This window comes from Uranotaenia lowii, chromosome 3 (genome assembly GCF_029784155.1).
Source record: "Uranotaenia lowii strain MFRU-FL chromosome 3, ASM2978415v1, whole genome shotgun sequence".
In the NCBI taxonomy this organism is placed as follows: Eukaryota; Metazoa; Arthropoda; class Insecta; order Diptera; family Culicidae; genus Uranotaenia; species Uranotaenia lowii.
This window is the reverse complement of record NC_073693.1, coordinates 235,912,331-235,928,749: the sequence shown is the minus strand read 5'-3', so window position 1 is coordinate 235,928,749 and position 16,419 is coordinate 235,912,331. Positions and strand designations below refer to the sequence as shown.

The following is a 16,419-nucleotide window of genomic DNA, read 5'->3' as shown; positions in this document are numbered from 1 at the left end:
TCCTCATACCTTAAGTTTGTTTTGAAAATTCTTCAAAATTCTATATTTTTTAAAGAATAGAGAAAATTAAGCAAAACAATAATTACGATTTTTTTTTTCAAGTCGTCTTCGGCAAAATTGATAATTGAATTAAAAGTTTTATTTTTAATATCTTTGAAATTTTCATTACTTTTGCCAAAAAGTGCACCATTTCGATCAGGGATTTTTTAAATACTAAATATTAGAAATTATCTCTGAAATAAAAGGTAAATCAGCGCCAAACTAGTCAAAATTAGCTCCTAAATCATTTGCATCTCGGAAAAGTAATGTTAAGGAACTAGAACTTTACTTTATTTTTTCATTCAGATTGCACGTTGTAATTAAACTGACCTTATGTTGTGTAAAAGAGCTTTATCGTTATCGAGGATATTTACATAATTTTGCAATACCATCAACAATTTACTTTAAATGAACAACACTTTTTATCACATAACCACCATACAATGTGTCCCATAACTCTTTAAAATTTAATATGAATTAAATATCCCTTAATTGTACCATCGAGATGGGTAAGGGCTTAAATCAGAACAAAAAAAAATCGGTCCCATTTCACTTACCTATAGATCGGAAGGTTGTCCTTGTACCACACCACCAGCAGTATCCGGTCGTTAGGCAAATTGGACGACACATCACATTTGATCTGAGCCGTATCGTTCACCAAAACCCGTTCCACGTGCACCGGAACTTCTATCGTTGCGAAGGAGGAGGGGGTGGAGAGCGAAAAGAAGAAAAAGAGAAAAGGAAAATTGCATTAATTACGATAAAATATACACAGCCATCCCAGCAATGACTTCCCGTATCCCTGCAGCCGGCAGGTTCTGAATCCGGGATCCCAGCTGAAAACAGAAACCGGACCATGTGAGATGGCGTTGGAAATAATAGTTAAGCTATTTCCTGACCGCCACCATCATTCTTTACCCAATGTTTGGAATCGACTGAGAAATGACGGAAGTGGAAAAGCTTTCGGAATGTACTTGAAAAGCAAATGGGTTTGTTTGCTGAACAGGAAGCTAAAAGTAGGAAATGGTGGAATGTTACCTGAGAAAATAATCTCAATGATTGTTTCAAACGCTATGATAATGTTCGACAAGAATTGTCACCGGAGATGAAAATTTTGGTTTATTATTAAAATGCTGAAACTTTAATATTTCAATAGATTGTGTCGAATAAAATTGTTGTATGAATAGAAGAAAAAAAAGGAAATACGGGGTTTATTATTTTGAGCAATTTATTTTTATTTTCTTTTGAACTTTTAACTTAGGAAATAAAGAACATTATTTGACATTTAAATTGCTCAACTTTGCCTCCGTTTAAAATCGTCAGATTTTAAACCTTTAGTCGGATATTCCCAGAATTTATTCGAATTCTTCACAAAACAAAATTAAACAAAGGAATTAGAGCATTAACATTTTTTTGGTCTCGAACCAAGCCAAGTATTTTTTTAGCCACATTCATCAACATAAACATGAACAATTTATTTTAAGTTCAAAATACGACTCCAATATTTTCTAACATATTCCCATCGTAACAGTGGGAGTAATTTTTAAGTAAGGTACACCGGGGCAAGTGCAAACGGTTTTCACCATAGTTCAACTTTCACATGTCCTAGAAAAATATGTTATATGTATGTTAAAAATTATCAATTGTCGTTCGTTGCATCACTAAAATATTTCTCAACATATTCCCGTTGAAAGTGAAAAATTAAAAAATGTTTGTAAAAAGTAACGGTGCTTTTGTGAAAAAATGTCAAAGTTTGCACTTGCCCCGTTTATGGGGGCAAGTGCAAACGCAATACTTTTTTCCAACTAATTCACAGATAAGTCAGTGTATCGGTCATAAAATGAATTGAATACATGTTCTGGTACGTTTTATCAACTTTTATTAATATATTTGCTGTTTTCTGGCAATATTTATAACTTTTTGGTGACTGTTGTTTGAGCAAAAGATCTTCATTTACTAAGGCATTACGGAACTTTGAACATCCGCTTCAGATACAACCCTTTGGATACCCCTTCTGACCATTTTAATTTAATGCTAAGCCATTTTCGTTATGAATTTTCTGAAATGGCTGATGTTACATGGCTTAGAGGCGCGTTTGCACTTACCCCGTTGTGTGGGTTTACAAGAGCGAATATTATTTTCACAACTTTCGGGGTGTATTGAAAAATTATCATAAATTTCTGCTTTCACCTGAGAATCGGTCTCAAGTACTCACCTTTCAAGAAAATTCGGATTTGAATGCCTTTTTTTGTAACCAAAATATACAAAACAAAAACACACTGTTCATGTCTAGTACGTTCTTAAATTCGTGTGTGATCAAACAGTGCCGTGTTTTTAGTGAAAAATTTAAAGAAAGTTTAGTTTATCTATGTCAAATTGTTTGATTGAGTCTAAACAACAATTTCTAGAAGAAGAAATATTTTTTTACTTTTTTTGTAACAGAGAAAAGTTGAACGTTTACAATTGCCCCGGTGTACCTTATAAACAATTTTATGATTTTAAGATAACTGCCCCACTCCGTTTTAATCTGTTAACGCCGTTGAATTTTTGAAAATTTGCGAGTTTGAAATAAGAAAAGTTTTTTTTTAAGGGTAACAATATCCTGCACCACCAAAAAGAGTGGGAGAGTGTGGGTTATCATGGGCCACTGTTTTTCTTTGTTTCATAACTTTTTCATTATTAAAGATAAAAAGAAAAAAATAAATGGTTTGGTTTTTCACATTTCTAACAAATCATAAGGCAATTTTCTTAACTTTTAATAAGTTACTTCCCCCAAGTTCAGACTGTTTAAAAAAAAGCAATATTTTTTGGATTTTGAAAAATGATGGGGAATTGTGGGCCACCAAATCCAAATTCACCAAATAACATGCTAAGTTTATGAGTTGACCCAAAACTTAAATTTCATAATAAATAATGTTTTTTTTTTATAGCATTTTTTTTTTATTGAACAAAAAAAACTAAACCTACATTTACAAAATCATTACACTTCTTTTCATACTTTTAACAAATATTTAAGTTACAATCAAACAAATTCTTTACAATTTTTCTATTGTTCCATCTAAATTCGCGGATACTTTTTTGAAACAAATACAAATTTAAATTTGGAAAATTTTCCACGCAATAAGCTATATAACGTACTACTAACCACAATGCCGTTTTTTGTAAAACAATTTCAAAAAGAGAGTTGTGTATGATCGGATAGTTATCAAAACCTGGCTCGCGAACGTTTCAGCAAAGTTCCTTATATACGATGGACAAAATATTTTTCACAACTCTTCTTTTGGCATAAGAAAAATTTCATAGATAGGAAACACATATTTTAAGTTCTGAGTGTATATAAAAACATAAAAATATAGGTGGCTCAAGGTACCCAACAAAATGTGGCCCACGATTCCCCACAAGCTATTATTTGCAAATTGGTTGCGTTTGTGTGACTTATTGATTATTATTATTATTATTATTAATCTATATATTATAAAAATGAATGTTTGTCTGTCTGTCTGTTCCCTATAGACTCGGAAACTACTGAACCGATCATCGTGAAAATTGGCATCTGAGGGTTTTTGAGGCCGGGGATGGTTTCTGTAATAGTCAAAACTCCATCCGACTTAAGGGAGGGGAGGCTTCCATACAAAATTTGTAGTTTTTCGGAACAAATTAAAGTCATGACATCCATTTTCTCGAGATTTTTTCTTCCTTTGGGCGGTTTGTTTTTCGTCTCCAAGGTCGAGGCGTCGAGCCAACGTCGCAAAAGGATAGTAACCCAGGCATAGCATACTGATCAGTGGGAATATTTTGGCGCGTATTCCTCAATATTTTCTATGCAAGGCGTGGCGATATGAAGCCTTGATGTGATTTTTTTTCTACTTGATTCCTAGCTCATTCGTACAGAACATGGTTATGAATGACGCCTAGATGAGACCCAGATTGACATTTTTGCCAAAATCTGAAATTGAAAAGTCATGGCATCCATTTTTAGAGATTTTCTCTTCTTTGAGGGGTTTGTTTTTTTGTCTCTATGGTCAAGCAAACGTCGTCGCAAGTGGATAGTAACTAAAGCATTCTGTTCATTGATCGCTTGAAAAATTTGACAATCAGGCGCCTGTTTTTCAACCAAGTACCTATGTTTCTTATGCACGTGGGGGCGATATGCAACCTAGATGTGTTTTTTGTCGCTTTATTGTACACAGCACGGGGAAATAAATGATGCCTAGATGTGACACGGATTGGTATTTTATCAATCGAATCAAAATCAAATACTCTTAAAGTGTTAAAAACAATATTCCCTCCTGTCAACTTACATGGTGTGGCAAGGGCAAACGTCGAACTTTTAAGAAATTCATCTTCAAAATGATCCAATATGTTGGAAAGATCAGAAGGGGTATTCCGAATGTTGAAACTGAAGCGGATATTTAAAATTCTTAAATGTCTTTGCAAATGAAGGTCGTTTGCTTTAAACAGCTTTCGTTGAAAGTGGAGTACCAAACATAAATTTATACGGCAGGAATACTGCAGATATATCAATGAAACTTGATAAAACAAACAAACAGAAATACGTATTAAATCCATTTTAAAGCCATTACTCTGACACATATGAAAATAAGCTTTGCATTTATACTTGCTCCAACATACGGGACAAATGTTAACTTAGAAATTGGATTTTGCAAACATTTTTTGAATATTTGAATTTTTTCTGAGCAAGGAAAAGCACGCGGGAGTTGAACTACTTTCAAGTTCATGCTTCCGTAGGCGTAAAACAGCCTCTTCAATCTTTATTTTTTGTTTTTTTTACATAATTTTTTTTCCAAACACTGGGTTGACAAAGGTATTTCATTAATTTGTACACTCATTCACAATATTTTAAAGTTCATCAGTTCTTTTTTTTTTTCAATTACAAATTTATGTAAACTCTAGCCGGGTAAATCGCCTACATTCTTCGAGCAGCGGGGGACAAAATTGAAAAAGATGGGGGAGCTCCCATGTAAGTTTAAGATAAAGAGGTTTTCAAAGAAAGGACCATATTTTAAAAGAGGGTTTTTTGCGTGCGGATTTTTGGCATAACTCAAAAACAGATGTGACAAATGTTTTTATGGAAGTTCGTAACTTCCAGGTGGAAAAAGGCTGAAAATCCATAAATTTTGACATTATTTAAGTTATTTTGAAGCTTTGAAAAAAAAAATTACAGATCTTGAAAACAATATTAGAGATCAAGTTTCAGTAAATAATATATACCATTTTAGAATTGCAGTTTGTAACTCGAGCTTCAGCTCTTATTTCAAAGTTGTTGGTTCTGAACTATGATGATGTTTGATTTTAAAAAATACTTACAAAAATCTAAATTTGAATAAATTTTAACAAATTACATTTATTTTTGGAAGGTGTAGCAAAGCACACCGGGTCAGCTAGTATTTATTAAAGACCCTTTATTAATTGTCATTCGGGTCAAAGGCTTACTTATTGGTGTTTCATCAAAAATTTCTTTCATGTGAAACAACATGACAAAACTAAGATCATGATGAGCAAATTTTTGTTGGGCCTGACTAATTTTGAATTGTAAATTTTGATTTATAATTCAATTGAACTTCTGTATTGAAACTCAACTATTCACAAACAAAAAAACTTCCTCGTCTTAAGAATGCGTTTCTATTAAGAAATTTTCATCAAGAAAGGTTTTTATCAACAAGTTAGTAGCCATGTGACAGGTGTTAACTACTAAAATAAGTTAAAACAAAAAAAACCTAGTATCCCTCTATCTGATCACTTTGATCATCAAAAATTGTTTATGCCGTTAGAAATGCTGATATCAAATAATTTCAGGAAACCAATTACAATCTCATTTTTTTTTGGTTATTGATCTTCTATTTAAGTGCAAAACTCCAAATTCCAAGGGGTTTTGATAAATATCGCAAAGAAGAGCAAATAATTTAAGAGCTTATTTTGATTACTTTGGTTGCCCTGAATTAAAATTTGCAACATAAAGCTTTTGTTTTTTTAAATAATTTTATGAACAAGTTGTAATCATTTAAAAAATTTCTGACGTTTTTGACAAAACTTTAAAACACAATAAAAATTTTAAATAAAGGTTTTAAAGAAGTTTTAAACTTTCCCCAAGACTGCAAGTTATTTGCAAAAAAGTGATGGAAGTTTTCTTTTTGTTTGATTACCCCATTCTGTGTCATACGAGAGTTTTGGAGAATGTTCATGTAAGTTTAAGACCAAATTGAATTAAAGATATTTTTATGCAAAAATCAAGTTGGTTTGCAAGCTTCAACAAATTTTAAAAAAAAACATTTTTTTAACTCTTTCAGTAAGATCAGAAGTACATGTAATGATGTCTTTCCAAATTTCAAAAAACTTGAAAATTTATGATTTGTTGTATGATTTATTCATAAAGGCTTTAAATATTCAATTCATTCGCCTCTTGACAGGAAACTAAAAAAACTTTTTTATCAATCTTCATCATTATTATCAAAATATTATTTCTAAATTAAATGAAGTATAATCAACAAATTTGGAATCAGTTTTTTTTAAATCTGATTCCACTAAATCAAAGCAATCGAAAGATTCCTTTTAATTCAACCACGTGAAATGAAAAGTTCAGATACCGGTATTCCGATTTCAACTTCCTATCTTCATCTGATACATTTTTCAATTTATGAATTCCATATCAACAAATCTGGAGTTGAAAGACAAAATCTGACAAAAAATTTGAGTTCAGGATGAAAAAACCTACCTAATCAATCATTAAACAAATAAGAACTTAAATACTGTTCACTTGTTATTTAATAAATTCTAATAATTTGTTTTCATATGGTTCATATGGTCATATCCCGATCAGAAGAGCATATCAAAATCGTTACTCAAACCTATCTCAGCGAGATATTTATATCTGATTCAGTTATAGTTTTGAAATGAGATTTGTTGTTTATGTTTTTTCTAAAACAGAATTATATCTACTTTTGATAAAACAATTCTTTCAAACGCATTTTTGGAAGCTTTAAGTTGAAATTAATCGATTACCTATATGAATGAAAATAATAATTTTTGAGGCATCGTTTTATTTATATTTTCAAGGCTTAAATATTTATATTCAATCAAGTACTATAATCAACCTGTTTACTTTTATTTAGAAGTATGTGTCGAAAGAAAAAGACTGGGGGCTGTTGTTTTTCTCTGTTTTGATCTGCCTGCTATAAAAGCGGCTATTGGATTTTCGAAACGTTCATTTCAGTAGGTACATCTGGTATTTCTTCTCAAATCCTGATAATCCTATTTCAATTCATTCTATTTTCAATGCATCAGGTAAACTTTCAATGTATTCCATTCATCTGAACTACACTCGAAGTCGACTGCCTGCCCGTCCGCACGCATCCCTTTTAAAATTCCAATAGTCCGATTCAAATTCTTCAAGAAAACGTATAGAAATTCCCATTGTCTAGTTTCAATCCACACAAACGACTGCCTGTTTCACGTGCGCACGATTCCCTTTGAGAATTCCAACTGTCCGATCCCGATCGGGCTGACCCATCAAAATTCCAATTCATCAGGTACACTTATGTGAATTCCCATTGGCCAATTCTATGGAACGCAAACGGCTGCCTGTCTTTGCGCGCCGTCCCTATAAACAAGCAGCCAGGATCGAGCTATGCAGAATCAGTACGAAATTAAACAACTAACTTCTATGAAGCTCAGGTAGAGTAGTAAGCAAGGACGCAAAATTGGTAGGATGGGATGGGATTGGAAAAGTGATGAGCTCGATTCTCATTTTTTATCGCCATCTTTTTTTGCATACAAATCCAATAAGATTTTTAGTTTATATATCCTATCTGGATGAGTTATAATTTTGTTTAAATTATAACAACGGTTGATATGATTTAGTTATGGTTGCATAGACTTTTTGATATAATTTGAGATATTTTAACAGATATTTTAACTCATCCAGATAGGAAAAAATTGAATATCAAAATATCTCATCTTGATATAATTTAGTTTTTCTCTTCTGATCGGGATGGTATTGTTTAAATTTATTTTAATAAATTTACTGACATTTAGTCAATTTTTTTTTGTTATATTTAAGAAAAGTTTGTCTTTGTATTTCAATTTCAAATTTTTGTGTTTTTATTAAGAAAAATAAAGTTTCTGCCTTTTGTCCTTTCCAGGACCTTATATTATAACCACGTGTGAAAAAATTGTACACTATAAAACCTGCGCTAAATAATTTTACTAAATCTTTTTTTCTTTTTTCCTAAACATATTGAATTTAGTTATCAATTATGTGTTTGAAAATAATCCATAAAGCTCACGTTTCTGAGCATGATTAAATTTTTTTTCAAATTCAAATTAATTCAGCAAAATTTTCAAATCAACCCTTTTTGTGAATGTGGAAAAGAAATGTAAATTGAGATGATTAGAAATTTAAAAATTTATTAGTATTGAGAAAAATTGATCAAAGTATCTGGTAAACTATTGAACCAACATGAAAACTCAAAGCTCACTTTGAATCAATTCATTATCCTTTGATAAATCAAGGATTCATATTTCGCACAGACAGTTCAAACAATTTAAAAATGTTACGAGAGGTTTCAAAATGTATGGTTCCAGGGATACAATGCTATGAAGAATGTAAATTCTGATTTTTTTTCAAAATATGAATAGATAAGAATAGAACTCTTTTAGATATCATCCAAGAAATTTTTTGTGTATTTATTTTATTAACTTAACCTTTTTTCAAGAGATATCTGGAAAACAAAAACGCAGAGCTCCAAAATCAGTCAAAATAAGCACTTTAATTCTGTGAACTTCGAAAAATTTTGAATTTTGTTGCATTGTGCTATAAAAAGTTTGGTAACCAATTTTTAATCATGATTAATTTTTGAGCTGATCTGATATAGTTTTGGTTTCAATTTTTTTGTATCTGGTGAAATATTTTTTTTATTCTTATTATGTGAACTCAGGCCGGAGTTTTACATTCTGATTTAATTCGAAATTTTCATTCGCATTCGTTTGATGACGTTTCGGAAATATTAATTTCAAATTTGTTTACTTGACTACTTTAGAATGATTTTTAAGCAATGTCTTAGTTCAGGATAAGGAACAGAGATTCGAATGACTTTCTAACGACTTACCGGAAATAGCATTGGTTTGATACTTTTAACATGATTTATTTGTGTTTGGAGTTTGTGTGATGGCCAGGAGTAGGAAAATGGTTTAAGAAATCGATTTTCATATTTTTATTATTTCTAGCTAAATTTGTATTTCAAAAACCCCCCTCACGGGTGGGTCCTTCGCACGAGCCTGATGCTTATTTAAGTCAACAACATTTAGAAAAATATGCTTACGCAAAGCGACAACGATGCCAGTTGGATTGAGATTTTTATCTCGACATACCTCTGAGATATTCAGAATGGCCCTTGTTTCCTCCTTCAAAAGAGTAAGGAGCATTGTTTTACGTACATTAAAAAACCAAGGTTTTTGGTCGGAAAATTCCGCCAAATTTTTATTAAGTTTTATGACTTCTTTATAGAAATCATACAATTTGCATTCTTTCCAAACAATTGAGTTCGAAAAAAATCCATGGCCAATTCTCAAAAAAGAAAATTATTTCTTAAAAACAATATTCAAAACAAAGAGTAAGGAGTTTGTAAATAATTTGAAAATCAAATCTTGATATTTGAACTCTTTATTGATGTTTAATATTGATGGAAACTTAAATGGAAATAAAATTCCTGTTCTTTTAAATATCTTCGGATATCCAGTTTAAAAACCATCTTCACTGTACCTCAGAACAAAATCTATGTACATAAAAAGCAATTTCTGTATGTTTGTTTGTTTGTTTGTTTGTTTGTTTGTTTGTTTGTTTGTTTGTTTGTTTGTTTGTTTGTTTGTCCTCTTTAGACTTAGCTGTCTTAAGAGCTAGAGAGATGAAATTTGGCATGGACGCTCATTATGAACAGGAATGATGAAAAATGTTTTCAGATTTTCGGACATACATAGACAAATATTGTTTTCGTGATATTTACGTTACTTTTCGTCGCGTCGTGTTGAAAATTTGCACATGAATGTTTTAAAAAACGGGCAATTGATTCCAGGTGTCAAATTTTTGGTTAGGGGTCAGCCAAAGGGGTCGTCCATATTAACTATTCGCTGTTTTGCGATATTGACGTTATTATACATCGTTTTCAGCTGAAAATTGGTACACGATAGTTTTGAGTGACGTGCAATCGATTTGAGGTGTCAAGTTTAGTGTAAGGGGCCGGCAAAAGGGGTCGTCCATATCAACTTTTTAATATCTTAGTGATATTGACGTTTTTATACAGGATTGAGATGAAAATTTGCACATAGGAGTTATTAGGGACAAACAATTCATTTCACTTAGGGGCCGTCCATTAATGATGTCACGCAAAATTTGGAAAAATTAGACCCCTCTCCCCCCCTTGTCACATATTGTCACAATTTACGTCACCCCCCCTTTTTGTATTACGTCACGTTTTCAACCCCCCCCCCCCCTTCCGGGATAAAATTTTGAACTCTTTAGAAATTTGATTAAAAATCTATATTTCTTTCAAATTTATCAGTTTTAATCAAAGAATTAAAAAAAAGATTACGAATTTTTAACAAGCCTTCAATCATTGCTTAAAACACATTTAAATCATTAGTCCAAAGATTATGTTGATGACCTTCCATATCAATGACCGGGAAAGTCTCAATGGTCGAGTGGTTAGCGTGGTAAGACGGTAACCGCTGATCCACTGACGGCATGGGTTCGATTCCCATCTGTTAACCGGGATCTGGGCGTTAAATGTTAACCTTAAGTTGACCACGTCATTTATTCAGTCTGTAAAGCCTAAATCGGCTAAGACGGTGTATGTCTTTAAAAAAAAAGTCGAGGCAGTAGCTGCAGCATCAGCGACGATGTCTGAGAAACCATTCAAATCTAGTTACTCTTCTCAATCAATTCGCAATCCAAATCTTTTTCAGAGGTTAGAATAGCCTAGCATTCCTGTACTCGTTTTGCCACAATTTTAGTGGGGCGGACTTTCCTAAGTGTTGCAGTGGAAGTTTTCTTGTGAACTTTCTTATGCTCATAAAGTTTACGTAGTATAATTTTATTAAATTTAGGATAACATTATTTGTTATTGTTTTGCCATTTTTTCTAACAATATGTGATGTCACGTTCAAGCTGACCCCCCTCCCCCAATGTCACAAATTGTCACAAAAATCGAAACCCCCTCTCCCCCCCTAACGCGTGACATCATTTATGGACGACCCCTTATCCAAATTAAAAACAGGGGTCGGCCAAAGGGTTCGTGCATATTAACTATTCACTGTAAATGCGATATTGTCAATATCATACATCGGATTCAGATGAAAATTGGTACACGAAAGTTTTGAGGGACGAGCAATGGACTTCAGTTATTAAATTCAGTTCAAAGGGCCGGCAAAGGGGGTCGTCCATATAAACCTTTCAATATTTTTGCAATATCGCCGTAATTTGACACCGGATTGGGATGAAAATTTGTACACGGTAGTTTTCGGGGACGGGCAATCGATTTCAGATGTCAAATGTTTTGCCAGGGGTCGACGAAAGGGGTCGTCCATATTAATTAATTATTCACTGTTTTTAGCAATATTGACGTTATTATGCAATAGACTGCTTTGAAAATTTGCACACGGGAGTTTTGACAGAAAGGCAATCAATTACAGATATAAAAAATTGTATAAGAGGCCACCGAAAGGAGTTTAACTTTTTGGCAATCATTGCGTTGTTATGCAACGATCGAGTGTCAAAATTCACACACGGGGATATTTGGTTGGCAAGGTCAATTGATTCCTGATTTCAAATTCAGTAGCAGACGACAGAAAAAGTAATCGTCCAATATTATTGCAATTCTTACTTAAAAATGAACTCGGAAGTGCATCTAGAAAATGTTCGGCAATTGACTTTCATACAAACTGTTCATGACATATTCCAAGTTCAAAGCGAAACAGAGCTCGGATGGGATCAGCTAGTTGTATTATAAAAATATGCGTTAAGTCTGGAGTTGAAATTTCTTGTTCAATTTCTGAACTCAAAGCAAAACATCAGCCGTTTGATCAGGTGTTTTTCCACATAATCAATACTTAATAACTAAGTCTTAATTTAAAATATCATTTAATTTTTTTCTACAATCGAAAACCTAAATGTTGAGTTTCAAATTGGGGAAAACTTGGGTTGTTTTTGAAAAATTCAAATGAATGTAAAAATGTTATTTCAAAATTTTGAAATATCTCTTTTTTTCGAAGGCTCGCAAACAAACACCCTTTTTGATAGAATCAAAGCGTTTAGAAGTAGCAGATTGATTTATGTGACAGTTCAACTTTCTCTTGAGTAAATTTATAGTTTTCGTGTAGTTTTTGTTGTATTTTGAGGTGAATTTTTGATATTTAAAAAATAGGGACGTTTTCCTAGAGTAAGCTAGTCTAGTACAAAAGCCTAGAAACCCTATCAAATGGTAAAATTTGAAAGAAAAAATTAAAGCGGAACTGTCCGAGGGCCAAGAAAATTGAATGAAGACAAAATTGATTTGTTTTGTAGTTAAAATTTTATAAGTAATGTTAAAATATTTAGTCCCTTAATGTATGCAGCATCATGGTCCATCTTTCGATTTTAATTGATGTACGGATTTGTTGTTGGCGATAACTATTGTTTTTTTTAGACCCTGAAGAAATCTGAACCAAGAAACACCGAAATTCAACATTGTTTATCTCAGAATTTACTGAACCAAAAGTTACAAATTTAGTATCTTTGAGCCACCGAAAGTATTGTGTTTAATTTGGTAGAGTTTCATGATTATTTTTAATCTCATTTGAGTTAATTCCGAACTATCTTTGCAATTGATAAACAAGCATTTGTAAATATTATGAAGGTATTTTGTATCCTTTATGATCAAGTAAACTCGTTATAACAGACAAAATATAGACTGATCAATGTGTCCCCAATGTTTCAAATTCTAAGCAGATATGAAACTGAACTCAAAATCCAATTTAAAGTAGTCTAATTTATTTCTACAACCATTAAATAGGAGTCCAGTACTGGTTTAATAATATGAAACATGCCATATTCGTTTTAACAGAAAAAATAATCGAGAAACATTGAAAAAAGTGATCAATCTCACCCCGTTTTAAGGTAGAACTTTTTTTGAATTTTTCAACTCAAATGTTAAATTTAAATAAACAATTATTTTAGTTTGAAGTGATAAGCCAATTTTCAGATTCTAGTTTAAATTAGATCAAACAATTACAAATTTTAAACAAATTTGTCAGGGCCCTTAATTTTTTTTCATTTTGAATGCTTTTTATTTGCTAAAGTTACAATTCAAATTCTGTTTTAGATCAAACTTCAAAAAGCACACATTTCTACAAGGTACTTTTGCAAACCGTATTACGGAGTAATGATTTATTTTTAGAATTCATGATTTTGAAATAATTCAGCATCATTATCCTCACTCAAAATATAAAATTAGTGTAAAATAAATAAAAACTTCGTCGAAGATTTAAAATTATAAATTTTTGGTTTTACCAAAACTTATACAATCACTTCAAATATACTATCAGAGAAAAGTCAGCAAAGTGAAAGTAAGTTTACGATTGTTTTAGAAGTTTGTGATTTTTTAAAGCTTGAATTTCAAGGTTTTTCCAATAAGAAGGTTCAAACAGGGATATTCCAGAAGACATAATTTCTAAAATATTATGATCAAAATCAGGGAAAAATTTACACATGCATCTGAATTCTTAAAACTGAGAAGTTTTGATCAAGTTTTAAGATGTAAGCAGCCATAAAGATATCACATGACAAAATTTTGGATCATTTTCGACATTAGTATTGTATACGAATTTTTTCATTATGGGAAATTATTTGGTTGTCCGTTAAAAACGTCAGATGCAGCACTTCAAACTTTCCAAATTTGAAAATATGGAAATCAACTTTCATAATAGGATATCCAATTTATACGCATGCACTTTTCATTTAGAAATCCAAACTTTAAACTGATGGCAGGGAATGTAAGACCTTATGATATTCCGAAGGCAAAACATCCATTGAGAAAAAGTAAGATAGAGAAAGTAAGCCTCAACTTGGCATGTCATGATTAAACAATTCTCTGAACATTCACTATTGTGTGTTAACTTCAATTCATAGAAATAAAATTTACAAACAAACAAAAAGTATTGAAAAAAAAAACAAGTAAGACTTATTTTTAACTTAATAGCATACCTTATTCTTAATGCGTATTAATTCGAAAAGTTTATTTTCATTCCGCACTTCCACTTTTTGAAAACAATTCAAAACATTGTTTTTAAACGGCCAATTTTAGGAACTCAAAAAGCACCACAATAGGAAGCATTTTAATGGAAAATATGAAAGGATTGATCGCAAACAATCTGCAGTTTTCAACCAAGACAAATTTTAACTGTAATCTAGGCAAGTAAGCTTTTATGTTTGTCGATGGACATTCAAAGATGCACATAACAGAAAGGCTACAAACTTGGGAAAAAAAAAACTAGTCAACTATGTCATGACCAAGATCGGCTACATTTACCCTATACTTGTTTAAGCAGTAGCGAAAAATATCTTCTTGAGACTATAAGTTGTCATTTATTTTGGCTTTCATCAAAGCTTACCTTGAGCCCTTGAGACACTCTCATAATTTCGTTAACACGTTGAAATTCGGTGAAAATAATAATGTTTATCACAAATTTTGAAAACACCAGTTTCAGGGTTTGAATAATGGAAGAATCGATTTTACAGACGTGACTAAATAAAAGTAAAATAATGATTTTTTTTAAATTCCTGTTTTTGAGTACCAGTTGTTGTTTATTTGAAAATTTATCAAACACAAAATAACAAAAATTCCAAATCATTTAGCTGTACCGAAAATTCTAAATGGAGTACGTCTATTTCAACAGAACGTGCTGCAAATGTACCCGTATAACGATTTCCATATCCAGTCGAAATACCGACACGGTAGCAATATCTATTTGTACCATGCGTGCATGCAGTGAATAAATTTCCACTTTAAAGCAGCACACATGAAATGCATTTTAATTAATGTTTTCCATTAAAGCAGAATAATAATGATTCATAAATATTTTGATTATCTGTGCTGGGATCTCTATCCCTGTTCTCGTTTTCCCTCCTGTGTTCTCGTCCTGTTTGCGGTAGCTAAATGGTTCATCCTACCGTTTCGTTTCGGTTGTTCCTCGACAAAATATAGTGTGGCACACGCTTGAAAGTCACACGCCATTGACGATACCAGTGTGTAACATTCACATTTTTTCACACTTTCCAAGCATCATCGTCATGAAAATCGGCACCAGTTTTGTAAATAAATGTGCGTAAATGTTGCATCATTGGCGTGTGGCTGGCTTGATGCGTGCGTGCTTGTCAGGCACGTTATTTTATCATCCAGAACGAGATACTATCCCATACATACCTATGTGTAGTTAGCACAAACTGCGCGATGATCGGAGCCAATCTGATTCAATAACAAACCGATTGATTTGAAGCACCAAGGATGGAAAAACAAACACAATTAGCAGTTCAATTAAAGCGAAGCAAATCAGAATAGTTAATTATAATCAATTAATTGTATTAACAGCTGGCTGAATGAGGGCTGAACCTCCGATGGGAATTGATATTCAGGGCAGAAAAACAAAGTTGTGATTTAAAATCACATTTTTGAAGATATAGGTGTAACATATCATAATTTTTAATAATTATGTACCGGCAATTATCAAAAAGGAATAATAACGAAGCTCGCCAGATTTCCCGGTTTTATTCGGACTTGCCCGGATAATTGTTACAATATTTGGAAAAGGTCCGACCGGGATGGTTTCCTCGTTTCGTTAAAAATGCTCTGATGCCAGGATGCATTCACTTCAAATCAGAAAACAAATTTTGGGTTTTGACCACGTTGGCATGGATATTGCCCGGTTTTTGGGTTGAAAATTTTGAAACCAAATGCCCTGTTTTTATCAGGTTTCAAGGTAAAATAGCCTAGATTTGCCCAGCCCAGATTCGTGCGTGAAAATTTCTGGCAACCTTAACAATGATGTTTTTTTCATAAAAGTATCGTGAAATATAAATTCAGTAAATTAAAAAAAAACACTCCCTCGCCTTTTTACCATGTTGCTCTGAAAACCTTGTAAATGTTACCAACCAAGACCATTAGTGTTATGAATAAATGTGAAATTTATCAGCGAACGGCACCTTTGAAACAAATAGGATTGGAAGAACACTAATAAATGAAAATGAAAATGATAAAATGAATAAAAAATTATAAATAAATATTTTTAAACTGTGACCCAAAGATTCTCTACAAAAAAAGTTTCGCTGACTGAATG

At 32.2% G+C, this 16,419-nt stretch overlaps 1 protein-coding gene across 2 annotated transcripts in view; it reads right to left on the bottom strand.

Annotated features, from left to right (window-relative positions):
• The window catches only part of LOC129751670 (hemicentin-1), a 1,296,938-nt gene that overhangs the window by 712,941 nt on the left and 567,578 nt on the right, over nucleotides 1-16,419 (bottom strand). For both annotated transcript variants that reach the window (XM_055747314.1, XM_055747315.1), the window contains exon 3: nucleotides 597-726. In XM_055747314.1, the coding sequence (XP_055603289.1) occupies nucleotides 597-726 (130 nt within the window). The remainder of the gene's footprint in view (nucleotides 1-596; nucleotides 727-16,419) is intronic.